Source organism: Carcharodon carcharias, chromosome 16 (assembly GCF_017639515.1).
Source record: "Carcharodon carcharias isolate sCarCar2 chromosome 16, sCarCar2.pri, whole genome shotgun sequence".
Classification (NCBI taxonomy): domain Eukaryota; kingdom Metazoa; phylum Chordata; class Chondrichthyes; order Lamniformes; family Lamnidae; genus Carcharodon; species Carcharodon carcharias.
The window spans coordinates 85,209,551-85,230,753 of record NC_054482.1 but is presented as its reverse complement, the minus strand read 5'-3'; the positions used below and the strand labels follow the sequence as shown (position 1 = coordinate 85,230,753).

The window sequence follows — 21,203 nt, the reverse complement described above, 5'->3', positions numbered from 1 at the left end:
CTTGATTGAAGGATAAAAGATCATAAACGGTCTTGACAAGGTGGACATGGAAAGGATGTTTACTCTTGTGGGTGAGTCCAGAACTAGGGGGCACTGTTTTAAAATTAGGGGTTGCGCTTATAGCACAGAGATGAGGAGAAATTTTTTCTCTTGAGGATTGTGCAACTTTGGAACTCTCTGCTAGAAGCACATTATAGAAGGAATAATAGACTAATTAGCAGACTGATTTCACTTCCAAATCCTGGCCCAAGCCCAGAGTCTCTCATTCTTTTCCCTTCATTGTGCACTTGTGTCATCCCATGTGCCAAGCTGGTACAAGTGATTGTCATTTTGTGTACCCCAAGCAAAAGTGCTGCATTAAAATTGAGTATGTCAATAAACTAATATATCTGAGATATACAGAAAAGAAAGGAGACAGAAAGCAGGAGAGATTTACATATTAGTCAAAGTTAGATTCAGTCACAAACAGAAATACAATAAAAACTATGTTACAAAGCTGAAAGAGAATCCTAAGAGTACGAGAGAGAGAGAGAGAGATTAAAGGGACAAAGATTTGGAGCAGAAAAAGAGCAAAACAGATACAGAAGCAAAGCAGAAACTTAGATTTATAAAGCATCTTAATTATATTTTAACTGACAGTGAAATCATGAAAATTATATATAGATATTAGAGCATCTCAAAAGGTATTGCTCACATTAAGTCTCTATTACTTCATAAAAATAGGAATATTTTACCTTGCCAGGTAGTATTCAGCTGCTAAGGTGGAATTGTATCATTTCATGATCATAAAAGTTTAATTGATTCTAAATAATCACAGTTCAGAGTTTTTTATTTTGTCAGGGACTCTGCTTACAAATCAGAAAGGTCCAGAATTAACTAAGCCTTCCGTTAATTTTTTTAAAAAAGGAACAATTGTCCATATCCTGATACTTTTATTTAAAAAAAGAGCACAGCCATTTTAATTCTTCTGTCAAAACTTTATTTTCTCTTGCCACATATTTTAACTGATTGGCTTTCTTTTAATGAAAATAAAATTGAGACAAATGTAATAGCCAAAATTTAGATTGTTTAAATACAATATACAGAAATAAATAAAACCGGGCATACTATGTTTTAAGTCAAGAATTAATTTTCTGTCCTGATCAACATTAGAACAATAAAACTTTTGATTGAAGGTATCTATAATTTGTTTTTATTTTGTTCCTTGAGCTCTCATTCCCTAGTCAAAGTGGTAAGAAAAGTACCTACACCCAAATTTTTGCAACTCTACTTAACAAACACCTAAAAGTGCACAGGAACACTAACAGCTAATTTTGTGTTCCACACTGAGCACTACTGCTACTAAAAAGACTTGCATTTATGGAGCACTTTTCTCACCGGACGCTTCAAAACGCTTTACAGCCAATGAAGTAATTTTTTGAAGTGTAGTCACTGCTTTATATAGCAAAAATGGTAATCAATATGCACACCCCAAACTCCTACAAACGTAAAGTGAGAATGACCAGATAATATATTTGTGCAATGTTGATTGAGGGGTAAATATTAGCCAGATACCAGGGATAACTCCTCCGGTCTTCTTCTAAACTGTGCCATTGGATATTTACATCCATCCGTGCAGGCAGATAGGGCCTTGGTTTAACGTCTCATCTGTAAGATGGCACCTCTGATAGTGCAATGCTTCCTCAATAATACACTGGAGTGTCAGCTTTGATTTTCATGCTCAAAGCTGCACTAAGCTCCTGCTAATCCCCAGCTCTTCAAAAATGTATTTTTATTGCAAATTTCTTTGGTTACAATCATTATCACACGTTACATTGATAGCTTACACAGCAACAAGCAAGCCTTACAAAGTGGCTTGTTGACTGCACCAGAAACAGATTCTGAGGACTGGTAGTCACTGAAGCTTCTATATAATCTTCATAATGATAGGGCTTGCCACTTGAAATAGTGCCACATGAACAACTACATGCTCTTTAGTTCTTTAAAAAATCTGTTTGTATTTGGATGATTGTCTCAATGATATGCAACTTGCCACGTGTAGAAATAAGGGTTTTCTTTGTGAAAAGCGCAATGTCAGTACAATGTCACATATATGTAAATATTGAATGGTAAAAAGTGGACAACCTGGAGATCAATTTTTAAAAATAAATTCTTAATATCATGCATATAGGCATTAAAAATATTTTAGCGAACTAACGTTTTACACAATTGTTATACTGGCTGCTGCTGTGACAAATCCTACAGGCCACAAAAAAGAAGCTTGAGGCCTCTTTATGATCACAGTGATAGTGGACAGATTCATAGTTCAGAAACAGCTCTCGACTGCTAAGATTTGTGTCTGTGTAGTCCATACATTATACATGGTTCATGATTTATATTTTAGTAATTAAATTGAGTATATTGGTCATTTATTTTCATCTATTTTTTCCCCATATACATATGTTGTCCCTGTTCTTCAATCAGCTCAAACTCAAGGCCGTTACTGCTCAGAAGGCCGGCGCGTAGCCTACTCTAAAACCGCCACTGATGCTGTCTCTAAGATGGCATGAGGTACAGTCCAGAAACTTAATCCAATTCTTTCCCCTTTTCCCCACATTCTTGGCTTGAAATATCTCAAATTGGAGCAGGTGAGGTCAAGAATTGAATAAATCGAGGGGAAGTTGAGCTTGCATTCTCCCACTCAAACTAAACTTCGGTGCTCCAATACAACAGAAGGGTCACGAGGACTCAAAACATCAACTCTTTTCTTCTCCGCCGATGCTGCCAGACCTGCTGAGTTTTTCCAGGTAATTCTGTTTTTGTACTGGTATCATTTACTCTGTGCAAACTATAGGTACTCTGCAAACTAAAGGTAGCTAATCTCCTTAAATAAGACTCTGCTCCAATCAGTGGATTGTTTGTTTTGACTCAGTGATTGCCAGCTGAATTGAATCAAAGATCAATTCGGACAGCAGAAGGCAAAATAACCTTTTAAGCCAATTTTTAAAAAAATATGCATGCATAATTGCAGAAATATGAAAAATCACTGCAGACCTGTAAAAAGCATCACCATTTTGCTCCGTGAGGTTACTGTGTTAGATCTTGAGTTTTCTTTGCTTCAGTTCCCTCCCCAAAATGCTAAAAAGGTTCATCATTTAAACAATAAGATAAAAACAGAATTAAATATGTAATCAAAAATGTGTTTGGTGAAGTCTAATAAGGAATTTCATGCAAGCAAAACTACAATGATTGACATTATACACGATTATTACTGAGGAATGGGTGTTCACTGCTATGTTCGAATGAAGAGAATAGCCTACTTATGGCATATAGTTTTACTTTTTTCTCTAGAGGTTGGGTGAATCAGTGATCACCTTCTCAAAATACAGATCTTCAATTCAAACCAAGTCAAAACGGGTGAGACTTTCAATGACTCTCCATGCCATAAAAGATAACTCTGCAGTTGATCACACTAGGTCACTTCTTCAAAATAGTAAAATATCTCCCCCCTCCCACCAATGTTCTTGTGTTGAAATTAAGATTCCTCTCACTGACTGCTATTCTTTTTTTTTATATTTGTTCATGGGTGTCGCTGGCTAGCTTTTATTGCCCATCCCTAATTGCCCTTGAGAAGTTGGTGGTGAGCTGCCTTCTTGAATCACTGCAGTCCATGCGGTGTGGGTACACCCACAGTGCTATTAGGAAAGGAGTTCCAGAATTCTGACCCAGTGACAGTGAAGGGTCAAACTCCTTCTATTCTAAACTATTCAGTTCTTTACCTCCCTCAGTCTTCCCTTCCTCCAGTTCTACGCTAGAAACTTTATCATGAAAATCTAGGCTGACACTCCAGTGCAGTATGGAAAGAGCGCTGCACATTCAGAGTTGGTGTCTTTCGCATGAGATGTTAAACTGAGACCTCACCTGCTCTCTCAGGGAAACATAAAACATCCCCTGGCATTATTTCAAAGACAAGGAAGTTATCCCTAGTATCCTGTGCAATATTTATCCCGAAATCAACATCACTAAAAGTAGATTAACTGGCCACTATCACATTGTGGGAGCTTGCTGTGTGCACACTGACTGCCACATTTGTGGCTTTACAACAGTGATTATGCTTCAAAAGTGCTTCAATGACGTAAAACTATGTAAATGCAAGTTGATTATTTTTTCTTTTTCATCTATAGGCAAGTAAAAGTCAATATTTGCAACCCCACCACTGCTTGATATATCTAATCTTCTCCCCTATTCTTTGAGCATTGCCTTATTGTCTATGTATTTCAATTTGCAAAAACAAAGCCACCATTTCCTTCAGGCAAACACTCGAGACTATGTTTAAAAAGTTGTTCTGCATTTTTTCTTTATTTATTAACATGAGCCAATGTAAACAGTGTAATTTTTATTTTTGCAGGAAAGGTTTGTAGGGGAGGAAGGGCAATAGAAATGGCCTTAGAGCTGCAGTCCAACAGTGAGGGAAACTATATTAACAGAAAGCAAAGGGACTTCAATGGCAGAAGCTGTAGATCTTTTGGGCTGCCACTGTTAGCTATTGATGGCAGTTTTACATTTGGATAGTAGCAGCTTGCACAACTGTGCTTTAGGGAGCCTGCAGCACAAGTATAGGGCTCATATAAAGTATTGTAAAAGCAAATTTTGGGCTCAACACTACCTACTGGGCAGATCCCCAGAGGAGGTTATCAGCACTAAACAGAGGGAACAAAAAATTACTTTGCGGTAATAGTGGGGGAGGGAGCAGGCATTGTAAACAGTTTTATTCATTGAAGACACATTATACACTATTCCTTGGAAACAAGTCAGGCATGAGGGTTGTTGTGAGGCCTCTGCCAATGCCAATTTAATGCATTCGTTTTATAGAAGAATGTATTAAGTTCTGGAATGCCTTGGAGGCTCACATTATGAAATCACTTAATTGTGGGCTATTCCATAGACTGCAAACAAAGGAAATCACAAGAGTCATCCCTGGCTACTTTTATGCACTTCCTTGTTATGTGCGTATGTTTTAACATGTTATTGGCAGGATGACAGAATACCTCTTTTAGACTGGAGTATAGCTTGTGATCAGAGGGGTTGAAGGACAGAAAATATCCAGCATTGCTCACTGTCCAGAAAAAGAGGGTTTCACTGCAAGGCTAAGGCAGTAATTACATGAAAGGGTAAATCCACATTTTCTCCAAGAGCAGGGCTATCTTGGAAAGGAAATAAACAATCTCCAGGGAATCAATCCACAAATTTAGTAGGAATCTCAGAAGTTATTTTATCAATTCCATTTTGGTCTGGAGAAATTGAAAAAGGACTACTTTGACATCCCTTCCCAAGGGAGAAGGGCCTAATAATAGCAAAGACTTTTCATTATCTCCTCTGCGCTAAACACCTAAACACACTGGTCTTTCGTCCATGGTGTTGCAGATACCAAAGTGTGAAGATCAAATGCAGTCTTCATGTTCACACGGTATTGACAAATGATTTGATCAAAGTGAAAAAGCGTAAGGGGGAGATGAGAGTGAGGGGGTAAAGGTAGTGGGAGGAGGGGGGAGAGGAGGAGAGAAGGATTGAGTGTGGAGGAGGAGAGAAGGATTGAGAGTGCAGCAGCGTGAGAAAGGAGGCAGCATGAGAAAGAGGACGTGTGAGAGGGCGGGGTGGCACGATAGGGCAGGGTGGTCAGTGGGCTGCAAGTTCGGAGGGGTATCAAGAGGTCGGGGGGGTGGGAGGGAGGCGTGGGGGTGAGGGAGGGCGAAGGCAAGGGCAGCGAGCAGGCGGGGGGGACAGAGAGATGGAGGAAGGATTGCAGGAAGCAGGATCAAGTGAGGAGGAAGTAGGAAAAAGAGGTGTAAGTTGCCTCTTTTTCAACAAATACCCTACAGTTCAGGTACAGCACTAATGATAGGTTTCCCAGCTTCCATTTATGTGCCATTTCTGGAGGCCACCAGGTTGAATTTCTGCTTCAACAGTAGAGAATGATCCAATTGATTGATTATTGGCAGTCATGCAGGGTTGGTATGAAGACCACTTGTAGTAAACTCCTCATTGCTTGAGTATGTCCAAGGTATAAAGCAATTTCAACATCTTCTGTGGGACCCCTCATGTCTTAAGAGTCCTAGGAGGGTTAGCATGGATGTCCGCAGAAGTGGCAGTTGTTGCTGCTGGGGTTGGGGGTGGGGGAGTTGCAGGGAAGAGAACTTCTACAGCTGTAGTACCTCTGGCCTTCTTCTGGGCACGTCAGATGTTGCCAATTTGGCATCGATGCTCCTTGAAACATACTGAAACATGTTTTTGTGTTTGCCTTCACATGGACCGATCAGCTGCAGTGTTTTTCCAGGAGAGGTGGTCTGCAATGCAGACCTTCATAAGGCTCTTTTTTAGATTATACCATTTGTACTGACCACCTTGATGCCATTTGCCTCGAGACAGTTCTCCATTGAAGATCTGCTTGGGGATTCTGTAATCATCCATGCAGGAGACATGGCTTACTCACCTAAGTTGAATTTTCTGGAGGGTGGTCTCCATTGTTGATCCCAGCACAATGGAAGACTTCATTGTTTGTGATCTTGTCCTGCCATCAAATTCTCATGATGGACCTCAGGTGCCTTTGGTGGAAGCATTCCAGAGTTTGATTTGGCAACTATAGTAGACCCAGGATTCTGCACCATACAGCAGGATAGTAAGGGCTGATACAGTTTGATTTGAGTCTTCAGCGTAATGCCATGCTGTTTCCTGACACAATCATGGAATCAGCCACAGGCAAAACTTGCTTTTTGGATGTATACAGGGATATCTTCATCAATAGTGGCATCGATAGAGAGCACACCACCAAGATATAAGAATTTTTCTATGTCAGGTACTACACAGAGTGTGCCTGATGCTGGCTGAATCATATCAACTTGGAGACACTTATTTGGAGATTAAAGGTTTTTAGCAACTCTCAAGAATTTGTTTGCCATAGTCTGGATGTCTTCCTTGTTGCAGGCAGCTAGTGCACAGTCATCTGCATATAGAGGTTCTCTGATTACTGTCTCTGTGACTTTGGTGGAGGATGCAGTCTGGAGAGCTTCCCTGAATGGAACCTAATGTTGATGCCTGCAGGCATGTTTCTGGTGGCTTCCTTAAGCACTGCAGCAAAGGGAGATTGAATAGTTGGGGAACCATGGCACATCCTTACTTTAATGCTGCTGGTTACTGCAAAGCATCAGACATCTCACACAGACTCAAACACGTCTCACCATGCCATCATACAGTAGGTACAGGATTTTAACCAACTTGTTTGGACATCCTAGTTTGGATGCACTAGCAAGTGCCTTAGACCAGATTGACTTAGACCTAACCAAAGCTTTGGCAGTGTATGAACAGCATAGATAGATCTTGACGTTGCTCTCTACACTTTTCTTGTAGATGTCTTGTTGCAAACACCATATTGGCTATCTCACAATTAGCCCTAAACCACATTGTGATTCCAGGAGGACATCATCCACAAGGCTGTCCAGTAGATAGTTTAATAAGATCTTTGTAAGGATTATTCCTGTGATTGAAAGAAAACTTATTCTTTGGTAGTTGACGCATATGTGTTTGGATCATTTCCACTTCCAGATGCTGACTATGTTGGCATCCTCGTGGTCTTTATCTTGATACCAAATATTCCTGAAGACGGCTAATTAACAAACAAATCTCTGCTGTGTCTGTGCCAAGGGCTTTGTCTTTGTTTGGTTGATTTGATTGCCTTTATCACTTCAAAGGAAGGAGGAAGAGAAAGGCTTTCTTTCTCAGGCAACTACGCAATTTGATGCAGAGAATGTAGGAGTCTCTGTTGAGGAGCTCAGTGAATTGCTCACACCACCTTTCCATTACAGCTGTCTTGCCATTGATTACTTTCATTCATTTTCATTCATTTTCAACAGCTTTTAGAAAAGGAGCAAAGGTTGTGGTTGGTGGGTCATACACAGTCTTCAGCACATTATATAAACAGATATCGCGACTCTCAGCTAGATGTTACAGCTTATCAGCAGTTCCATTCTAACAATCATTCTCTTAAAGCACACTGGAGCTTGTGTTTAGGATTGTTACAGGCTTGATGCTTGGTTGTTGACTGTGGGGCTGTTTGAAGACTTACGTGTGCAAGCTGTTTCTGTCTGAGAAGATGGGAGATGTTTTCATCATTCTCATCAAACCAGTCTTGGTGCTTGCACTTGCAGTATCAGAATCACAATGCAGAAGAGGCCCTTCAGTACATTGAGTCTGTACCGACACATGAGAAACACCTGACCTACCTACCTAATCCTATTTACCAGCACTTGGCCCATTGCCTTGAATGTTGTGACGTGCCAAGTGCTCATCAAGATGCTTTTTAAAGGATGTGAGGCTACCCGCCTCCACCACCCTTCCTGGCAGCACATTCCAGCCCGTCACCACCCTCTGGGTAAAAATGTTTTTCCTCCTGCCCCTCACCTTGAACTTATGCCCCCTCGTGACTGACCCTTCAACTAAGGGGAACAGCTGCTCCCTATCCACCCTGTCCATGCCCCTCATAATCTTGTACACCTCGATCAGGTCGCTCCTCAATCTTCTCTGCTCCAACAAAAACAACCCGAGTCTATCCAACCTCTTTTCATAACATAAATGTTTCATCCCAAGCAACATCCTGGTGAATCTCCTCTGTGGCCCCTCCAGTGCAATCACTGGATGTAGCAACCAGAACTGCATGCAATACTCCAGCTGTGGCCTCCCCAAGGTTCTATACAGCTCCAACATGGCCTCCCTACTTTTGTAATCTATGCCTTGACTGATAAAGGCAAGTGTCCCATATGCCTTTTTCACCACCCCACTAACATGCCCCTCTGCCTTCAGAGACCTATGGACACGCGCATCAAGGTCCCTTTGTTCCTCAGAACTTCCTAGTGTCATGCCGTTCATTGAATACTTCCCTGTCAAGTTACTCCTTCCAAAGTGTATCACCACTCACTTTTCAGGGTTAAATTCCATCTGCCACTTATCTGCCCATCTGACCATCCCATTTATATCTTCCTGTAGCCCAAGACACTCAACCTCACTGTTAACCACCCGGCCAATCTATGTGTTCCTGTATACCTACATAAGTCTTGAAGACCTGAAGAACAGGCTATTTCCATTCATCTTCTGCATCACTTGGGGAGGAATATCAAACTGCAGAGTTGTTCAAGTTATGTTGCAAGGTCTAAGGCAAAGAAAGTTCTTGAAGAGTTCGACATTTAGCTTTGGCCCTGTCTGACAAGTTGATTTATGATGCTTGGCTGGACCTTTTGACTCAGCTTGGTACAGATCAGGTGGTAATCTGTTCTTCAAGAGCTATGGTTCTTAGCTGGTAACATGAGCTTCTTGGAATTCTTTTCTGCTAGAAAGGATATCAGGATATATTAGTAGAAATTGCTTATCCATTAGCTGCCTTTACCAGATGTCTGTCATGTTCCAGTAAATACACTGATACTGCACCATCCAGTAATAATCCAGTACGTCACCAAGAGTTCAGATAAACGGTTCAACGTCAGTTTATTGGCAGTTACTTGATGTAGTGTAACCCCAGTGTACTCAATGTACTGGTAATGACTATGCTCAAAGCACCTTTGGAATCCTGAGACCACTCACAATTTTTAGTACACAATACATACATGTGTACAAATACTCACACAGATCTCGTGAAGTTGTTTATGCTGTATCAAAATATTTGCTGCTTAATAAACATTGGGACATCACAAAGCATAACACTGGGACTGGTGTCTGAATTAAACTTTTATTAAATGGTATTCTGAAATTCTAATAGATACTTAGGGGATTAAATTCCATAACTCATTATTATTCCATGAAAATTGTGAATTAGTCCATCGTACATTCTCTACTTCAGGTCAGATTTTCTACTGTTTAATTTTGAGCCAATTAACAAAATGAGAGCAAAATTTTCATATATTGTTTTACTACAAAATATTGATCTAGGGTTTTTCCATCATAAATGTTGATGAACTGCAAGTGACGCAAATGTTGCAGCTCAGGAAGTAAGGCTAATGTGGACAGCCAATGGCATTGTTCATGGGATGTCTAAGCATACAGTGTCCTAGTATCACTGCTTCTTCTTGCTCTAATTTTCTGTTTCTATTTTTTTCTGTCTTTTTTCTGTAAGCGGAGACAGATTTTTTTTAATGTAACAAGAGTGGAGTGAGAAGGGAAGTCAAAATAGAAAGTGTCTTCTAGGAGAAGGCAGCCAGAGGCTGAAGCTGTTAACAGAGGAGCAGAATTTTGTCTTTTTTTAAAAAAGCACTTCAAATTTCCATACAGGGAAGCAGAACCAGAGGCTAAAATCAAGGGGAGCAGAACGCAACTCAGTCAGAGGTTGAAGCAGGAAGGAGCACAATGGCCTTTTAATCCGCAAAGATGAGTGACAGGACAGATGATTGGACAGAATATAAAGAAAGGCTAAAAGATTAATCAGGAGAAAGAAACTTGAATCTGAGAGGAAGCTAGTTAGAAATGTAAAAACAGATAGCAAGAGTTTCTACAGGTACTTAAAATGGAAAGGAATAAGTAAAGTAAATGTTGGTCCGCTAGAGAATGACAGAGTGGAGTTAATAGTAGATAATAAGGAAATGGTGAAGAAAGGAACAAATATTTTGCTTCTGTGTTCAATTTAGAGGATACAAAAACTTTGCAGTAATAGCTGCATATCAGGAGGTGAACGGGAGAGAGGGACTTGGTGAAATTGAAATCACTAGGGAAATGGTACTGAGCAAATTGATTGAGGTGCGGGCTGGCAAGTCTCCGGGTCCCGATGGACTACATCTGAAGGTCTTAAAAGAGGTGGCTAATGAGTTGTTGATGTGCTGGTGTTAATTTTCCAAAATTCGCTCGATTCTGGAAAGGTTCCATCAGATTGGAAAGTAGCAAATATAACCCCTCTGTTCAAGAAGGGAGGGAGGCAAAAAACAGGAAACTATAGGCCAGTTAGCTTGATGTCTGTTGTGGGGAAGTTATTAGAATCAATCTATTCTAAGTTGATTTCTGATTAAAGATGACTACTGGGGCCCAGGATCAGAAGCCTAACACTTCAGCTTCAACTCAGCAGAGAGAGCGAGTTCCAGCTGATCTTAAAAAGTGTATTTTGAATCTCTATTCTAACTTGCTTTCAAATTAAAGGTAAGTAGGAGAAATATTTTACGGATTGATAAATTTCCTACTGGTCTTTAGTTTAAAAACAAATTGAAAAACTAATTAAACAAAATAGCGATGCAGGGCCAGGCGATGTATTGTAGCTGCATGACGTGGGAGCTGGTGGACCCCATTGTGGTTCCTAGTGACCACATCTGTAGCAAATGTTGGTTGCTTGAGGAACTCTGGCTCAGAGTTGATGAGCTAGAGCCTGAGCTTCGGACACTGCGACACTTCAGTGAGGGGGAGAGTTACCTGGGCACTGTGTTTCAGGAGACAGTCACACCCCTTAGATTAACTACCTTAAATCCGGCCAGGGGTCAGGGACAGCGGGGTGTGACAATGAGTGAGGCAGGCAGAGGGATCCAGGAAGTAGCATTACTGCAGGAGCCTCAGCCCTTGCCCTTATCCAACAAATTCAAGATTCTTGCTCCCTGTGTGGACGTGAGCGGGGACTGTAGGGAGCCAATCAAGTGGGGGAAGAAAAGAGAAATGTAGTTGTAATTGGGGCTAGTATAGTTAGGGAAATAGATACTATTCTCTGTAGCCAGGATCGAAAGTCCCGAAAGCTGTGTTGCCTACCTGGTGCCAGGGTTAAGGATATCTCATCTGGGCTGTAGAGGAACCTGGAGTAGGAGGGGAAAGATCCAGTTGTCGTGGTTCACGTAGGTACCAACGATATAGGTAGAACAAGGAAAGAGGTTCTGCTGAGGTAATACGAGCAGCTAGGGGCTAAATTAAAAAACAGTCAAAATGGTTCTTTTCACTACCTGAGCCACAAGCTAATTGGCACAGGGTCAATAAAATTAAAAGAGGTAAATGCATGGCTCAAAGGTTGGTGTGGGAGAAATGGGTTCGAACTCATGGGACATTGGCACCAGTACTGGGGAAAGAGGGAGCCATTCCATTCGGACAGGCTCCGCTTGAATCATGCTGGGGCCAGTGTCCTGGCGAATTGCATAACTAGAGTTGTAGATTTAAACTAAATTTTAGGGAGGGTTCAGTTGCATGGAAATATAAAAAAAAAACAAAGTTTAAGGAGAGGGTAAGAGTGCAGGTTAGTGACGAGGCTGATTGTTACCAAAAAATGAAAGGAAGGGACAAAGTGTGTGAACGCCATATTGCACCAAAGAATCATAAGAGTAGGGAAAATTGACAATAGGGCAAACTTAGAGGTTTTGTATCTGAATGTGCGTAGCATTTGGAATGAAATTAATGAGTTAACAGTGCAAACAGAGATAAATAGGTATGATTTGGTGGCGATTACTGAGAGAATAGGTTTGGGAGTTGAATCTGTTTCGGAAGGATAGGCAGGAAGGAAAAGGAGGTGGTGTAGCTTTGTTAGTAAAGGAAGAGATCAGTGCTATAGTGAGGAATGATATAGGCACTGGAGAGCAAGACGTAGTGTCAGTCTGGGTAGAAATAAGAAATAGCAAGGGAAAGAAGTCCCTGGTGGGAGTAATCTATAGGTCCCTAAACAGTAGTTCAACAGTAGGGCATAGTATAAACCAGGAAAAACTGGGAGCATGTAAAAAAGGCATGGCAATAATCATGGATGATTTTAATATGCATATAGACTAGACTAATCAAATTGACAAGGGTAGCCTCGAGGAAGAGTTCATAGAGTGTATTAGAGATTTTTTGATGGAGCAATATGCTGTGGAGCCAATCAGGGAGTAGGCTGTTCTGGATTTGGTTTTGTGTAATGAGATGGGATTAATTAATGATTTCATAGTAAAGGATCCTCTAGGGAAGAGTGATCATAGCATACTAGAATTTCAACTTCAGTTTGAGAGTGAGAAACTTGAGTCCCACACTAGTGCTCTGGGGTTAAACAAAGGAAACTACATAGGGATGAGGGCAGATTTGACCCTAGTGGACTGGGCAGGAAGACTACAGAGTTGATGAACAGTGGCAGATATTTAAGGAGATATTTAATTCTTTCCAAGTAAAATATATTCCGAAGAGGAAGAAAGATGGTAAGAGGGGGGAAAAGCATCCATGGCTAAGCAAGGAAAGATAACATAAAGGCAAAAACTAAGGCATACCAAATTGAAAAGGTCAGTGGCAGGCTGGAAGATTGGGAAACTTCTAAAGATTAACAAAGGGTTACGAAAAAAAATAATAAAAGTAGCAAAGGTAAATTATGAAAGAAAACTAGCACAAAATGTAAAAACTGATAGCAAAGCTTCTACAAGTATATAAAAGGAAAGAGAACAGCTAAAGTGAATGTTGGTCCCTTGCAGGATGAGACTGGGGAGTTAATAGTGGGGAACGCAGAAATGGCAGATGCTTAATCAATATTTTGCCTCAGTTTTCACAGTGGAGGACACTAGTACCACCCCAATAGTAACAGATACTGCAGAGGGCATAGGGAAGGAGAAACTTAGAACAATCACTATCACTAGAGAAAAAGTACTGAGCAAACTATTGGGATTAAAGGGTGACAAGTCCCCAGGACCGGATAGCCTACATCCTAGGGTCTTAAAGGAAGTGGCAGCGGAGATAGTGAATGCATTGGCTATAATATTCCAAAATTCACCGGATTCTGGAAAGGTTCCAGTGGATTGGAAAAATGCTAATATAATGCTCTTATTCAAAAAGGGGGGAGGCAGAAAGTAGGAAACTATAGACCAGTTAGTTTAACATCTGTCGTTGGGAAATTGTTGAAATCCATTATTAAGTGAGTAGTAATGGGGCATTTGGAAAGTCAAAATGCAATCCATCAGGGTCAGCATGGCTTTATGAAGAGTAAATCGTGTTTGACTAATTTGCTAGAGTTCTTTGAAGATGTGACAAGCAAAGTGGATAATGGGGATCCTGTAGATATAGTGTATCTGGATTTCCAGAAGGCCTTTGATAAGATGCTGCACAAAAGATTAATACACAAGATAAGATCCCATGGAGTTAGGGGTAATATATTAGGTTGGATAGAGGATTGGCTAACCAACAGAAAGCAGAAAGTCAGGATAAATGGGTCTTTTTCTGGATGGCGAGCTATAACTAGTGGGCTGCCACAGGGTTTGGTCCTTGGGCCCCAACTATTTACAATCTATATTAATGTCTTGGATTCAGGGATAGAAGGTACTATAGCTAAATTTGCAGATGACATGAAAATAGGTGGGAAAGTAAGTTGCAATGAAGAAATAAGAAATTTACAAATGGATATGGACAGATTAGGTGAATGGGCCAAAATTTGGCAGATGAAGTTTAACGTGGATAATTGTGAGGTTATTCATTTTGGTTGGAAGAATAAAAAGGCGACTTATTATTTAAATGGAGAGAAACTTCAGGATGCTTCAGTGCAGAGGGATTTGGGTGTCCTCGTGCATGAATTGCTGAAAGCTAGTAAGCAGTTAATAAGGAAGGCAGATGGAATTTTGGCATTTATTGCTAAAGAAATAGAGCATAAAAATAGGGAAGCGCTGTTGCAACTGTACAAGGTATTGGTGAGACCACACCTGGAGTACTATGCACAGTTTTGGTCCCCTTACTTGAGGAAGGGTGCAGTTGCACTGGAGGCTATTCAAAGCAGGTTCATTAGATTGATTGCAGAGATGCAGGGCTTGTCTTATGAGAAGAGATTGAGCATTTTAGGCCTATACTCGCTAGGGTTTAGAAGGATGAGAGGAGATCTAGTTGAGGTATATAAGATGCTAAAGGGGGATAGACAAAGTAGACGTGGAACAGATGTTTCCTCTTGTGGGGCATTCTAGAATGAGAGGCTATAGTTTTAGTTTAAGGGGTGGTAGATTTAAATCAGGGATGAGGAGGAGGAGTTACTTTTCTCAAAGGGTCATGAATATGTGGAATTCACTACCTCAGGGTGCAGTGGATGTCAGGACGCTGAATAAATTTGAGGAGGAGATAGACAGATTTTTAATTAGTAACGGGTTGAAAGGTTATGGGGAGGGGGCGGGAAATTGGAGTTGAGGCCGAAATGAGATCCAGCATGATCGTATTGAATGGCGGGGCAGGCTGGAGGAACTGAATTGCCTACTCCTGCTCCTAGTTCTTATGAGCATCAAGGAGGTTATAGCTGGGCACTTAGAAGAGCTCAAGACAATTGGGAAGAGTCAGCACGGTTTTGTGAAAGGAAAATCATGCTTAACCAATTCATTTGAGTTTTTTGAAGGAGTAACGTGGACAAAGGGGAGCCTGTAGATGTACTGTACTTGGATTTCCAGAAGGCATTTGATAAGGTGCCACATCAAAGATTATTACAGAAGATAAAAGTGCATGGTGTAGGGGGTAACATATTAGCATGGATAGAGGATTGGCTGGCTGGCAGAAAGCATAGAGTATGCATAAATGGGCCTTTTCTGATTGGCAGGATGCAATGAGTGGAGTCCCACAGGAGTCTGTACTTGGGCCTCAACTTTTTACGATTTACATCAATGACTTAGTGAGGGGAGTGAAGACATGGTAGCTAAATTTGCAGATGACACAAAGATAGGTAGTAAAATATGTTGTGGTGAAGAGGACATGAGGAGGTTGAAGATATAGATAGGTTGAGTGAATGGGCAAAGATTTGGCAAATGAAGCTTAATGCGGGAAAATGTGGAGTTATTCACTTTGGCAAGATGAACAAAAAAGCAGAGTGTTACTTAAAAGGAGAATGGCTCCATAATTCTGAGGTGCAGAGGGATCAAGGTGTTCCAGTGCATGAGTCACAAAAAGTTGGTATGCACGTACAGCAAGTAATTTAGAAGGCTAATGGAATGCTATCCTTTATTACAAATTGGATTGAACATAAAAATAAGGATCAAAAATAAAAATAACTGGAGAAACTCAGCAGGTGTGACAGCATCTGTGGAGAGGAATACAACTAACATTTCGAGTCCGTATGACTCATCAGAACTGAGGGAATATAGAAATGAGGTGAAATATTCTATATTCCCTCAGTTCTGAAGAAGAGTCATATGGACTTGAAATATTAACTGTATTCCTCTCCGTAGATGCTGTCAGACCTGCTGAGCTTTTCCAGCTATTTTTATTTTTGTTTCAGATTTCCAGCATCCGCAGTATTTTGCTTTTATGTAAAAATAAGGATGTTGTGTTTCAGTTATACAGGGCATCGGTGAGATCACACCTCGAATACTGGGCGCAGTTTTGGTCTCCTTATTTAAGGAAGGGTGTAAATGCAGTGGAGGAGGTTCAAAGGAGGTTTACTAGATTGATACCTGGAGTGAATGGGGTATCTTATGAGGAAAGGTTGGACAGACTGGGCTTGTTTCCACTGGAGTTTAGAAGAGTGAGGGGTGATTTGATTGAAATATACAAGATCCTGAACGGCCTTGACAAGGTGGACAGTGAAAGGATGTTTCCTCTTGTGGGTGAGTCCAGAACTAAGGGGCTCTGTTTTAAAATCAAGGGTCACCCTTTTAGGACAGACGAGGAGAAATTTTTTCTCTGAGGGTTGTGCGACTTTGGAACTCTTTGCCTCAGAAGGTGGTGGAGACGATGTCATTGAACATTTTTAAGGCAGAGGTAGATAGATTCTTATTAGGCAAGGAAATCAAAGGTTATCGGAGTTAGATGGGAATATGGAAATCCAAACACAAGATCATCAGCCACGATCTTATTGAATAGTGAAGCAGGCTTGAGGGGCTGAATGGTCTACTCCTGTTCCTATTTCTTTTGTTCTTAATGAGGGCTTTTCAGAGAGGTGAGGACAGCAGTGGGGAGGACAGCAGACACAGGAGGTGGGCTAGAGGGGCTTGAATATAGCACGAGCATGGGAGGTGGATTACAGGTCAAAAGTTCTACAGAGGGAACTAGACGGAAAGACAAAGCAGGCAGCCAAGAGCACAGCTAGAACAGCAGCATTTCTAGCTACAGGCAGAATGAGGAGAGTGGTGGAAACCAGACAGATGGAGGGAGGTAAAAATTTTATAGGATTGTTTTTCAGAGGTAGAGTTGAGAATGAATTTGGATAGAGAACAGAGCTAAGCAGTTTACAGATCAAAATATTCCTTACTGGTGAGCAAGGTCAGAGAGGAACAAGTTTAACATTTACAGAGCAACCCAGAAATGGTTAATTGAATCCAAAAATATATTTTTTAAATGGTTCATACCGTGGATTTACACCAATGAGTTCTGTTGTAGGTAAAGGATGTGGGAGATGGGAGAGACATGCAACAGCTTCTAGAGGCCTTCAAGGACAGCTTTAAAGAGTGACAGACAAATGCTGACATTGGGTTTCACGGTGATTTATAATTTTTAGCATCTACTGATATCAGTATAAAAGACTCAGAATTCTAACTGAGAAGAAAGAGGGAAGAGATATAACTGGATTTAAATCTAGACACCTTGTAATCCTACTGAATTGACAGTAGGATTTACTAAAGCTTTGCACTTGAAAGCAGCAGGGAAATTGCACAGCTACTTAATACCATAGCTGTGACCAAACTGGTTGGAAAAAGCCCCGAATCGGCTGAAATACAAACATAGTGGGTTCTCACCAAGTCAGTGACAATGTTAATCGGACTCATCTTAAGAACTGGTTGACGCCAACATCTACTTGGTAGCAAATATCAAAACTCATGCCTAGTGCATCTCCTCCTCATACTGTGCTCTACTTGTTGCAGTCACTTCCCAGAGCCACATTTTCAAAATATAATGATGTAAAGTTTTCCTGTGTAGATGTTTAAGTGCAAGAAATTTTAACATATTTAATATGAAGCTGCTCCACTGAAATTACCTGGTTCCAAAACTAATCCAACCATACCCTCCACCCATTGAGAGCAGTGTCTCAGTGAAACAATTAATGCTTGGTACCTTGGCTAAACTGCGAAAGAACTTTGCTATAGGCTTCAGCAGAGGCTTTCAAACTCTTCTGTAGGGAAGATATACTAACATACAGAAAGAGAGGAAAAGACCAGTCAAGCCTGTCCTAAAACCCACTGCAGATAGTAACTTACTCCGATAGATCTATTGCCCTAACTTTTGAAAGGCAGCATCAGCTACCCAGAAGAAATGATAAAACTGACAGAAATTGGGTAAAACAAAAACAGAATTACCTGGAAAAACTCAGCAGGTCTGGCAGCATCGGCGGAGAAGAAAAGAGTTGACGTTTCGAGTCCTCATGACCCTTCGACAGAAGTTCTGTCGAAGGGTCATGAGGACTCGAAACGTCAACTCTTTTCTTCTCCGCCGATGCTGCCAGACCTGCTGAGTTTTTCCAGGTAATTCTGTTTTTGTTTTGGATTTCCAGCATCCGCAGTTTTTTTGTTTTTATCTAGAAATTGGGTAATGCTGCTAAGATCCCCAAGGAAACAGAGAACCCAGTTTGAAACCTTAAAGGCTTAAAACTAATTCACAAAGAGAGTTCTCAATTCCATCTACTGATGTAATTCACCACTGTATTGAAACTAGCTTTAGTTCTGTTCCCTATCCCCGCACTCATTTGGCTTTGTATCAAGCTCATAAGTCATAACTTTCATTCAGAGTTTTAAGAGCTCGTTAACATTGGAATGCAATTTACGTAATTTTCTTTAGGTAACAACTTCTAACCAGAATAGTATTGGTGTTTCTGATTTATCAACCAAGGAGCCTAAAGGAGGAAATTATGCTCTGTGCACAAATGCTGCAGCATTTTCTTCATACCAATTCTGTCAATAAATCATGCAAGCAAAACTGTCATTCATCTCCAGCAGCTCAACAAGGCCTTAACTTTGTAGGCATAAGCACAGCTGGTACACAAAGACTTCTGTTTATAGGTGACTTCCTGTATTAACTGCAATTAGAGGGCATAGCAGATAACGCTTGCCTCCCAGGTAAGCAACAATGTCGAGCATGAATTCACAGGAATGTCTCAAAGCATTTTTACCTTATAGCATTATCAATGTTGGCAACCCCAACTTTGATGGCAACACTATAAAGGTAAATTGAGCTGGCAGAACCCTGTGACAAATTTACAGACTGCTGAAAGAAGGAGAGGCCATCGAGTCTAAACGTCAGCTGGTCAAGTAGCACAGAGCACTTGTACAAGGAAAAGATGCATTTTCCACTGTACCCTGGCTTGCCTGCATGGATCTATTCAGTTATCAGGAAAGGTCCAGAAGCCAGTGTATAAAAATCTGAGCTTTGAATAACTACACACAATTGTCTGTTGTTATGGTACTGGGGAATACATCCAGTACTATTAAAAACAGAGCTGGTTCCAAAGCACCGGTACTCTCAGGTGCTATCTTCAAATGAATTTGTAAAGTAAGTGTTGAAAGCAGTTGGGCACCTAAAACAGCCTTGTAAATTTTGCACTAATTTATTTTAGAACATAAATAAATACTTCTGAATCTTCAATGGTGTAACTCATGATAGGCTGCCATTTTTTATAACAAATATTATCCCATCTAGTACACAATCTGTTAACATTTCTAGTGACACTTTCATGGCGTTGCTCATGATTTTTTTATAATGCATAACATGCATCAGGGCTACTCCTATGCTAATTTACATGTTTGCATGAAAACTGTATATTAATTACTTTGATTATTAAGTTAACTTCCATATTTCATGAAGTCTGGTGGGTGGAATGGAAAGAGGGAGAATTTCTTAAAGGGGTTGCTGATTATTAACTTGAGGAAACCTGTCTTCAGCCCATTGTGTCTGTGCCAGCACTGGTCACTTGGGTATACCATGACCAAATCTCCTCTGATTCGAACACCTATTTAACCCTTTTTTGTTTCCCAACAAACGTTCTATCCATACTGCTGCATTCCTTGTCAAACCTTACGTCTCTTTTTTAAAAACGCAAGCCTCTTTTAAAATATCTCATTGCAAACCCTCTGAATTTTTTTAAAAATAGGCAGGACTACAAACTTTATCATTTTCTAGGCACCAATGTACCACATCCCTCAAAGAGGTCAGTGTGGATTTTTCATTTACATGACAGCTATCCCTCGTTCAGCACTCCTAATGTTGCTCAAGAAACAGCATGCTAAACAAAAACGTGGTAAGTAAAAATTACTTTTTCATAAGAAAGCGAGGGTTCAGGAGCGGATCGGTGAGCAAGTCAGCAAATGGGAATCAGTGAGGTGGTTGGGACAAGGAAGCGGCAAGTGGGAAGCAGCGATGATGAAGGAGCGAGAGGGGCGGCGAGCAGGGAGCAGTGAATTGGAGAGCGAGGGGGTCGGGTGAGGTGCTGAGCGAAGCGGCAGTGTTTAAAAAAAACAGATCGAGCATGTGCAGTTACAACATGGTTATTCGTGCATGCACGGTAACCGGGCTAAATAAGAAATAAGTTGTTATTTATAAACCGTGTCAATACAGCGCGCTTTAGACGGGGGGGGGGGGGGGTAGGGTGAGGAACATCACGCACGTGGACATCATGGTCAAACTCAAATTTGGTAGGGTGGAAGGTTTCCACTTTAAAAATCCTTAACGATGCTGTCATGAGCTTTAGTGGGTCGGTCTGAATTATGTTGCTGAAATCAAATTGTAAAAAAAAAAGGCAAAACCAAGGTGGAGTCACATAAACCCCCTCACCTGTTGTTCAAATGTAAGCTTTTATGAGAATCTAAACATTTTGCGCACGCACACACCTTTTAAGTGAAGAGCTCATTCATTCAAATGCCAATTTCCCTGTAATGCTAGTTCCCAGTAGTACAATAAAACAGTTATTCTCTTCTAGTGATCCATCCACCAAACTAACTGCAACTGCAAAGTACACAGGCCAGAGTGCCGGAAATTTGCAAGCTGCCGCACAGCGAAACAGAAGCTCCTTCAAGACTTTAAAAAGATTACAAGTACCTCATATGAGCACCACTTTGTGTAAATTTCGGATGGCAAAGGACAAACAAACAACGATTGGATTATTTTAACAACTTAATTTGATTAGGTTTACATGGTTCAGAAATTATGCACGATTACAGCAAAACACCGTAGGCTAAACATTTGTCTGTAAACATTTTGGGCATGTTGCGATCACCCCCCCACAATCTGTGCTGTCAAGACAGGCAGCACACTAAGTTTGTGTTGCCTCCTTATTTGCCAAATTGTAGCACGACCCGTACTGTTGGCTGGCTGCATGTCAGGGGGCCTAA

At 40.9% G+C, this 21,203-nt stretch overlaps 1 protein-coding gene across 5 annotated transcripts in view; it reads right to left on the bottom strand.

Annotated features, from left to right (window-relative positions):
* The window catches only part of zswim5 (zinc finger, SWIM-type containing 5), a 252,422-nt gene that overhangs the window by 113,279 nt on the left and 117,940 nt on the right, over window positions 1-21,203 (bottom strand). Inside the window, exon 1 of one of the 5 annotated variants that reach the window (XM_041207624.1) lies at window positions 9,077-9,289. The exons of the other annotated variants lie outside the window; for them this stretch is intronic. Coding sequence (XP_041063558.1) covers window positions 9,077-9,113 — 37 coding nt within the window. The 5' untranslated portion in view covers window positions 9,114-9,289. Of the gene's footprint in view, window positions 1-9,076; window positions 9,290-21,203 lie in introns of those variants that run through there. 5 annotated transcript variants of the gene reach the window in all.